The 9,008-nt window shown below is 36.5% G+C and overlaps 1 protein-coding gene across 3 annotated transcripts; it reads left to right on the top strand.

The window, feature by feature from the left end:
- Nucleotides 1–234: 234 nt before the first annotated feature.
- On the top strand, nucleotides 235–5,082 carry xkr9 (X-linked Kx blood group related 9). 3 transcript variants are annotated; one of them, XM_015388108.1, is made up of 5 exons: nucleotides 235–297; nucleotides 1,047–1,159; nucleotides 2,161–2,586; nucleotides 2,732–2,931; nucleotides 3,009–5,082. In XM_015388108.1, the coding sequence occupies exons 3-5, from the start codon at nucleotides 2,288–2,290 to the stop codon at nucleotides 3,626–3,628; spliced, it is 1,119 nt and encodes a 372-aa protein (XP_015243594.1). In that variant the 5' UTR covers nucleotides 235–297; nucleotides 1,047–1,159; nucleotides 2,161–2,287; the 3' UTR covers nucleotides 3,629–5,082. The 3 variants fall into 3 exon arrangements, with proteins under 3 accessions (XP_015243594.1, XP_015243592.1, XP_015243593.1); XM_015388106.1 differs by having other exon boundaries at nucleotides 1,047–1,175; XM_015388107.1 differs by lacking the exon at nucleotides 235–297 and having other exon boundaries at nucleotides 981–1,175.
- Nucleotides 5,083–9,008: the final 3,926 nt, after the last annotated feature.

The raw sequence follows: 9,008 nt of genomic DNA, 5'->3' as shown, positions 1-9,008 counted from the left end.
TCACTCCCCCGGAAACCTCGCCTGGCAATATCCATGCTAATCTTGTCTGTGAGTTTTGAATGGATGTAGAAGCATGACAGGAAAGTGTAAAGATCACATTCCTGCTTGCATCACCACACCTTCATAGGAATTAGATCTGTTATGCAACAACACATTTCTGCTCTGGGTATAAGTTTGTTTACTGGTTGCTGAGGTGGGGCTAATCACAGGTTGCAGAAGAAACAAAACGAAAACCGGAGGGAGTGGAGTCTCCAGCTGTGACTGTACAGAGCTTTCCGCCATGGACAAACCGTCTCTGTAAGTTTGATAATGTTTATATGTATTCATTGTAAATGTAATAATTTAGCATGTTGTGGGGCTTTTCTATGTGTGCTTGACCAGGTTAATTAAGATCATGTTAAGATATTTAAGTTTATGTAATAAGGTAAACTTACAATAGATTATATCAGAAGAAGATATGCTCGTAGAAGGAAAAAAAAACAACAATGTTATTCTTGATTATGTTAATAAACCAACCCGTCTGCTGATCTAATGAAATGCTTCTAAACAAATATTGTTTAACCTTTCAGCAGAGCAATCTCTAGTGCAGAAAATGAAGACCTTGAAGTTTACTGTAAACTTATCAGAGCATACTATACCTGTTAAGAATCAGCAAAAGAGAATCCCACTTTTTAAATTTTAAACAGGAGCATATTACTCATTTCATCAAGAATAACTTTTGATAATAAACTTATGATTAGTTTAGGAAAAAAATGAAAAAAACTATTTGAAATGGCAGCAAAAAAATAATAAATAAGCTAATTCTCCTGATGAAAAAGAACAAGTTGACGAGGGAATTGGTTTTAAAATATTTATTTATATTTATGAAGAGATTGTCAGTCTTATAAAAGGTTAAACAGCACAGACACATTATAGCATCTAATTCAAGAAGGGGAAAAAAGAAGATCAAATGTAATAAGGATGAGAAGTAAGGCAGCTGATGTGAAGTTAGTTGGTATTCCTGTCTGCATTGGCTGGAGTAATATTCTGCTTTTCTGCTTCTACAGTGACCCTGTCTGCTGCGAAGAGAAACAGAGACAGGCAGGTGGCACTGATCTTCCCTCATCCCTTTGAAATGCTTCCACCATTAGATTTAAGGAAAATTGCTCTGAGAAAAGCGGTTCGGGATGTTCAAGGTGCGGATGACAACAAAACATTAACTTACAGGAATTGATAGGATGCATTATATTATAAAAACATAACAAACAAAAGAAAAAGTACTGAGGAAATTCTTCTAAAAGGGATTTTTTGCCCTTCTAACTCTGTAGAATAAAATCCTCTGGAAGGATTCTGTAGGAGCCTGAATTTATACTTAGTGATTTTCTTTGTATGTTTTGTGTTGTTTTTTTTTCTTGCTAAATTAATTTTTCTTGTAATTATTAAATATTATTGGTAATTCCTACTAATTTTGGGAATTTATATATTTAGCTATTGTGGTTATTTTGTTATTATTTTCATTACCTCTTTGGTTAAAGGATGCATACTTGTCACTTTTTAAGGATGATGCATCATGGGAGTTCCATTGTTGTGTATCTCACAGAGTGGAGCCAAATTTTTTTATTTTTTATTTTTTTTATCTCTGTTGCCCTTATTTTTTGTATGTATATTTGGCACCCCTTTATCCTACCTACTCATTGAAACATTTTTAAATGCAATAATGTCTCCGTGGATTTCTTGGACGAATTCCAAAGTTTTTCATCAGTTCTGCAGAACCAATATTTCTGGGGGAGGAGTCAAGTGCTCTTTAACCAATCAAGATACAGATTTACAGAAATCTATTCAATCTTTTGTATTAGAAGGCTGATCAAATGTAGAGGCTTCCAATTTTCACCAAAAGGCTTCTTCCATTAATTCCATTAGACTTCTCATTCAAAGTTTCGATGATCTATCATAGTTTTGATTATGCGGCAATTTTTCTATAAAATACTGGCTCATATTCCAAATTGTGTTATTTATGAAAATCAGGGATAGTAATTAGAGAGATTTTTCATTTACTAACAATAAAGATCCAAGATTCCTTAAGGATTTATTTTTTTTAGAAAGAAATCAAATATGTGTTTTTAAAATAATTGTAAATTATTGAACTCAAGCTGACATGTTTTATTTCTGTCTCTTTTCCAGAGAGGGTCAAAGGCCACCTTTGATATTGAATGTCACGTACAGAAACTACAAAGCTTATCAGAACAGGAAGTCAGAGCATTTCCTCCTTGGAACAGGACAGAAACATGAATGCCAGCGCTTCTAAAGGATGACAGCAACACGGACGTCAGACATGCGGTACTCAAGGCAGCGCTGGTTATTAACCCTTTGCGGACTACTCTTATACTTGGGAGACATATGCACAGACACTGCCCTGGCTGTCAGATATTTTCAAGAAACACAGTACGTTTGGAGTGGAATGACTGCGTTGTTTATAATCACTGGACTGACAGTAAACCAAGTCTTCAGCTATGCATGGTTCCTAGAAAAGATGGAAGAAGATAAAGAAGATGATGAGAAAGGACAGTATTTGGCCCTTCATGCATTCGGGATGGGGATCCTAGTCAGGTATGTCCATGCGCCAATGTCATTTATAAAGGATTTGTAATTTGCAAATTTGAATTACCACATTTAATTTGTGCTACACTATAACACCCTCTTGACATGTGTTTTTAGCAGTTTTTTATTTTTATTTCTTGGACTCTGTTACCAGGTATTACCATCTGCTGAAAGACGGGAACAAGGAAATCCAGAGACAAAATTCATCTGAAGAATTAAATATACAGGAACTAATCTGGAAGGCTACTGATCTGTCTATGTTGAAGCTTTTTGAGACTTTCTTGGAGAGCGCTCCCCAGCTTCTTTTACAGCTTTACATTCACCACAGCCACCATGAGTGGTCCATCCTACAATGTGAGTAGACAAAGCAATCCGTTTCTAACTTAATATTTTTTTAAGAATCATAATTTATAAATCTGCTTGTTTTGCAGATCTGTCTCTGGCCTTCTCTTTTTTTAATCTGGCTTGGTCCTTGGTGGACTATCGGTGGCTCCTGCACAAATCCCTTCTCAGAGAAAAAAAGTTTTCCTTAGGCGCCACGTTGGTCTATCTCCTCTACAAACTCTTCACCATCACCAGCCTCACTCTCAGCTACAGCCTCCTCCTCCTCCTTAATGTCTACTGCACAGTTGGCCTCATCTTAATTTGGGTGCTGGGAACAATATGGGCGTACTTGCTTCGTACCAAGTTCTGCAAACCCCGTGTCCTTGAACCGCTCTACCGAGGGGTCATTGGAGCCATCCTGGTTTTTAGTTTTTTTAATGCGAAAGGAAAAAACACTAAACGAGAAATGTTTTTATATTACTTAATTTGCACTATTATAAATTTTTCAACTCCTTTAATATTTTTTCTTTCAAAGCCAGAGTTTATGGAAATTAAATTGTTCTGGGCAGTTAGTGGTTTAATCTATGGAGGTTCATTTCTGGGGAACGTTTCTTTGCTGTTGTATTATTCCTTCCTTTCCAGGCAGGAAAATAATTTTGATGAGGTGGACGGAGTGAAAAAGGAAACACAATCAGCACTGAGGTTGAAGGCATTTATACAACTTTGAGATTTTTCAAGCTATTTATTGAAGAAAGTCACCCCACATCATTTTCTTCCACCATCATTAAATTATGAGTTTGGGTTTCTGAATCATACCACCAGCATGTACACGCAGCCATTGCAAAGTGTGTTTATAATGAAAGGTTACATTTCTTTTTTTGTCATCAGGCTTGTAGTTCATTATGGTTATGCAAATTTCAGTGTCTGAAATTAAGAAATACTGTTTACTAAAAAGTAATGGAAGGAAAAAAAAAACACAAGGTGGCATAAAATGCAGCTGGAAAGTGTTAAAGTGTGAGGATTTTAGGTTTGGATATAAATCCAAAGTGCATCAATGCATTTAACCCCAAACACAAGAGGAGACAAAGCATAGTTCCTGGCATGAAACTAATTTAAAACAAAAACGTTTTATAATGTGTTCTCTCTAGTTGGGAAAAAAAGAAGTCTGGAAGAATTTAATGCCAATTAAATTTTTTAGAGAATTCAAAAACATACAAGGATTTTAAAAGGACTCTTGTAATTCAGCAAAGTGGAAAATATCCACTTATTACCAGTATTTTCTGCTCCAGTCCTGACTAGCATCTCTAATCTGATAAAATGCGTGAGTATGAGTTTCTCACAACTATTTCAACAAAATTGTCCTCATTACATTAGCAAAAATGTAGTGATTTTGCAAGCCTAATTTTCTCCATATATTCAGTCTGTGCTTTTTTATAAGAACTTTACATTTAACGAAACATAAATCTATCATGGCACTCAAACGTCAGTTATTATTAGATAGTTTAGGTCAATGCAACACAATGAAAGCATGGAGGTTGAGTTAAAATACTGATTCACATTGAAGCCCCAATCAATCACCCTACTCCATTTGGCTCAAGCACAGAAAAAAAAAAATGGCTGCCAAAGAATAGCTTTTAAAGTAGCACTGTAACTTTTAGCTACAAGGGGCTTTAGACCGGCAACTTCCTGAAAGCAACTGGCACCACTGCTGTAAATTAAAACAGTCTCCCTCCATGTTTTGAATTGTGATTAAAAAGAAGTCATAGCGTTACTTGTAAAAACAAGGCAGTGTTCCTCTCTTTAGATCAAATCGTACATAAAAACAACCAAAAACATGTATAATCAGGTAAGTTTGATGTGTTTTGTTGCCAAAAATCAACTTGATCTTAGAAAGCTCTTGTATTTAAGGTGAGCTCAGACTGCTGTGGTGCTTTTGGTCACATGGTTACATAGGTGAGTTTTTGATGAGAGCAGTACGCACAAGCATCGAAACATGCTGTATATTGACCCCCCAAAAAACTGAATACATCTTAAATGTGGCAGAATATGCTACATTTATGTTTCACACATTACATATTTATGTTTTTTATATGGTGCTAAGGTAAATATATTTGTCCTCAATTACTTAAACTCGGTTATTTACTTTCGTCAAAAATGACATGTCAAAATGCTGCTGTTACTCTAAGTAAATGTAAATTAAAGTAAGTCTTTGTAAAGCTTTTTTGCACATTTTCATTTTATGGTATTGTATGAGAAAGTAATAACAGAAATTCTTTAGAGGTACTAAACATCACTCAGAGCAGAAGGTGGATAGAGATAATAAAGTTATTGCAAAAGATCTCGTCCCCTATAAACTTTTTCACGTAATCCTCCTTAATCTGTTTTCTGAAAATGTTATTTGGACAATCACAATGCAGAGCTTTAATTAGCAGAAATTAGATAACATATGGTTTTAAAATTGTATTTACTGAAAGGCCTCAAACAGGCTGGTGGTAAAGGAAGCAATGAAGCAAGAAGGCCCATCTTAACCCTAAAGGAGCTGCAGAAATCTACAGCTTAGGCTATATGTTAGTCCTGTACTCCAATAAATTGCCCTTAATGGAAGAATGGCAACTTTTGAAAGAAATCAAAAGATGGCCGACTGTACTGCTAAAAATTCAGAGTGTCCAGAAAAGAAAACAGCCTAAACACACGATCCCCACCGTGAACCTTTTTGACAACTTCTTGCTTTGGGAATTATTTTCCTCAGCACCGACACATAAGCAAAGGGAATGAAAATACATTGTCCCTTTTTCCATTAGTACCAGAAGGTTACCTTTATGTTCTATACAGGGCTAATTTGAGAGTATCACCATATCCTTAATTTCTTTTTGTTTACACTTGTGTAAACAAAATGACAAATCTGCCTATGTCTAATATTCAAAACATCCCCATCAAGCAAGAAAGGTAGAGCCCTAAGCTACATTGTTAAATTCAGACCTACATCCAAAAATTGCTGTACATAAAATTGATGGTCAAAGGTGCTCAAAATGTTTATGCATTTGTTTAGATGTTTATGCATTTAGCAGACGCTTTTAACCACAGCGACTTACACAATAGACACAATTTTAGAGTTGTCAATATGACAATAAGTTCTCTAGAGGAAAATCCCTAATCAGAATCTGTGGTTAAAGCAAAGAAAGAGTGGGAAGTGCAGAAAGAGGAGTAGAGGGGGTATAGAGGTATGGGTAAGAGTTAGGATAGGAAATGCTCTTTAAAGAGGTGGGTCTTTAAAAGATTCCTGAAGATAGACAGACACGCTGCTGTTCTTCTATTGCTTGGTAGGTCATTCCACCATCTTGGAACAACACATGAAAATAGTCTGGAATGTCCTAAGCGTGGCGTAGCACTGCTAGATGACAATACATTACTGACCGGAGTGACCGAGTTGTGTCATAAGTCTTTATAGAAGGTTCAAGTGGATTGAAGCCGTACCCCCTAAGCACTTTATACGCTATAGCATCAAATCCTATTTGTGTGAAATTAAACTATTTTTCTACATGAAATGGGCAAAGGCTTTAGTTTCCATACATACGAGGCCAATAGAGACATATTTGTAGTTATAGTTACAGTTAAAAAAAACAACTAGTCAGGGTCAGATCTTTAAATATAAAATATCTGCAATATGTGTGTGCATTTACTTCTACTTCACAACTATTCCCTGCTCCAGTTTTGCTCTTTGCACCTTGTCATACAACTAAAAGAGTAGCTCATGAACATGTTTGTGTTCCTACAGCACTGCACCTTCCTTTGATTTTGTAGATGGCAGCTCAGTGACACATGGAAGTGGCCTTGTTTTGTGAACCGTTATACGCGTGTTTACCACGAGATGGCGCCATTATCCCAATAGACTCTTACCACCAAAGATTGCTGCAACCATTTGTTTTCTTTCTGAATTACTCTTTCTTTCTGAATTGTGCTCTTATCCTAAAAGTCTTTTTAAGCAGCAACAACTTTGCTCATTGCTTTTTTACTTGTAGTCTTATTTTTTTCTTACCTACTATTCTAATAAAGATGCTCAATTGATTTCAGTGGAAACATATTTGTCCTAGCTGTTTAGACTTCATCACGTTCACCTAATGGGGCTTGAATGTAACTCTAAATAACTGTTACTCATCCACAGAACCTCATCTTTGTAAAATGAAAGTTGGTAAATGATGGAGGCAGTGGTTACAGTTGAGCAAAGTAGAGATACTGAACCAGTCCCAATTTGTTTTGACAACTGTCCTACTCAGTTTTTAATTTTTTCTCTCTCAGCCAAGGCAAATAAAGTGATGTGCCAGGGTTGGAGGAGGGCAATAGTTATGAGCTCTCAAATAAGCGCAGCTATCATCCCTTCTTTTAATACAGAACAGCTCAGAGCCTTTTCAGCTGTTTACGCCAAACGACCCACTTGAACTTTTCATTTGTTGGTTGCATTCAGTCTGAAACACACCATAAAACTGTTAAAAAATCAACTTAGGAAGTTTCTTTTTTAAGAGGAAACGATTCTCTGCCAGGCAGTTATTTTAATGTCAAGCAACGGTGGACGTACTGACCCCTGCTTGAGCTCTTTTTCCTTTTGCACACAAAAAGCAGAACTGATTCCAAAACATTTTCATACATATTTAACTTCTGCAACTCACCTCTAAATTATAAACACCACAGATTGTTGACTGGAATCAGAATTTTTTTCCTGGGGATTCAACAAAGAAAAAGGAAAGAGCCATGAGTAGTGTGTGCTGCTTGTTTAATGTGAGCTGGAATGTGTTTCTTTATCCCAAACCAAGCCAGTAATATATACATAATAATATGCAACGACATTACTTTTGTGTTCATTGTTTGTTTGTTTTTTGTCTATAAGTTTTGCAAGGTATATTTGTCTCACAAAATCCATGCATTTCAATACTAATGTGCAGGCTTTTTAAATCCACTGTGCGCACAAATCTACAGAGCAGTTAAAATGTTGATCCATAGTGGCTTACCTTTTTGGATTAATGGGGTTATTTATGCTAACAGGGAGGGTTCTTTATTCACAAGAAATCAGAATCACATCCTCCTTTGCATTTAACATGATGGATGCAGCCCTCTTCGCTGAGCTTGAGTGGACTAATGCAGTATAAACCTGCCAAAAGGACTTTTACTGGGAGAAGATGAATGTGTTCCTGAGCTGAAGTCCGGAGCAGTCTTCTCCCTTCTGTCATCCTTATTGCTTTGGTCCAACCGCACATACTTTTGGCTGTGACTCACCACGGATCGCGTTGCCAGGGAGCAGTCACAAGCCATCGGGATGAAATGTGTTGAGTAAAGCATTACCTCCCTCTCTGGGAGAAAACAAGCAGAAAGAACTCTGGCGTTCTGATTGTCGCTGTAATTTCCACTTCTGGCACTGAGAGCGTAATACCAAGTAATCTCTTACTCCGATCTCACAGAATAAAAAGCACATTTTAAAATAGTGGAAGTGTTTGTTAGAATCTGAGGAACTCAAAGCAAATCCCAGAGGATGATCTGTGAATTTTGATAAGACTTCCTAAGCAGGACAGCTCTACATACTGTAGACATACTCCTGAGTACACAGAAAAAAAATCCTTATGCAAGTATTTACAACCCCTAAACCTTTTCACATTTTGTTACTTCATAAATATAAACCCCACTGTGGTTTATTGGAATTTTGTTTGAAAAACTAACTTAAAAGAAGTACATAAATGCAAGGTAAAAGGAAATAGGCACTTGTTTTTTTAAACTGTGGCACAGAAATATATTTGACTTTCTCTCCTCTGATACTTCTAAAAAGAGTTTGTTAGTGAACATTAGGGAACGCAGAATTATGAAGACTGAAAAGCACAGCCGAAGGGTCAGGGAAAGAGTTATGGAGAACCTCAAAGCAGAGTGAAACAATATCCCAGGTTCTCAACATTACATGTCGAACAGTTTAACAGAATCAAGTCAAAATGTAAAGAGTATGGCAAACCTCAGAGATCCGAGAGTCTATGGGATAACATCATCTACTTTCAAGGTGCATGGAAAGAGACACAGATCTGATGGGGTGAAAAACTCCAGCACAGCTTGAAATAATGAGGAAATCCTTT

Source organism: Cyprinodon variegatus, unplaced genomic scaffold (assembly GCF_000732505.1).
Source record: "Cyprinodon variegatus isolate N-32 unplaced genomic scaffold, C_variegatus-1.0 Scaffold414, whole genome shotgun sequence".
Classification (NCBI taxonomy): domain Eukaryota; kingdom Metazoa; phylum Chordata; class Actinopteri; order Cyprinodontiformes; family Cyprinodontidae; genus Cyprinodon; species Cyprinodon variegatus.
Note: the sequence above shows the minus strand (reverse complement) of the source record. Positions and strands in the feature narration are given on the sequence as shown.

Bases quoted from the DNA above. Each gene is read 5' to 3' on its own strand.
- xkr9 (XM_015388108.1), top strand. From the start codon at position 2,288: ATGACAGCAACACGGACGTCAGACATGCGGTACTCAAGGCAGCGCTGG. The intron at 2,587-2,731 runs GTATGTCCATGC...CTCTGTTACCAG, and splicing joins GGGATGGGGATCCTAGTCAG to GTATTACCATCTGCTGAAAG. The intron at 2,932-3,008 runs GTGAGTAGACAA...CTTGTTTTGCAG, and splicing joins TGAGTGGTCCATCCTACAAT to ATCTGTCTCTGGCCTTCTCT.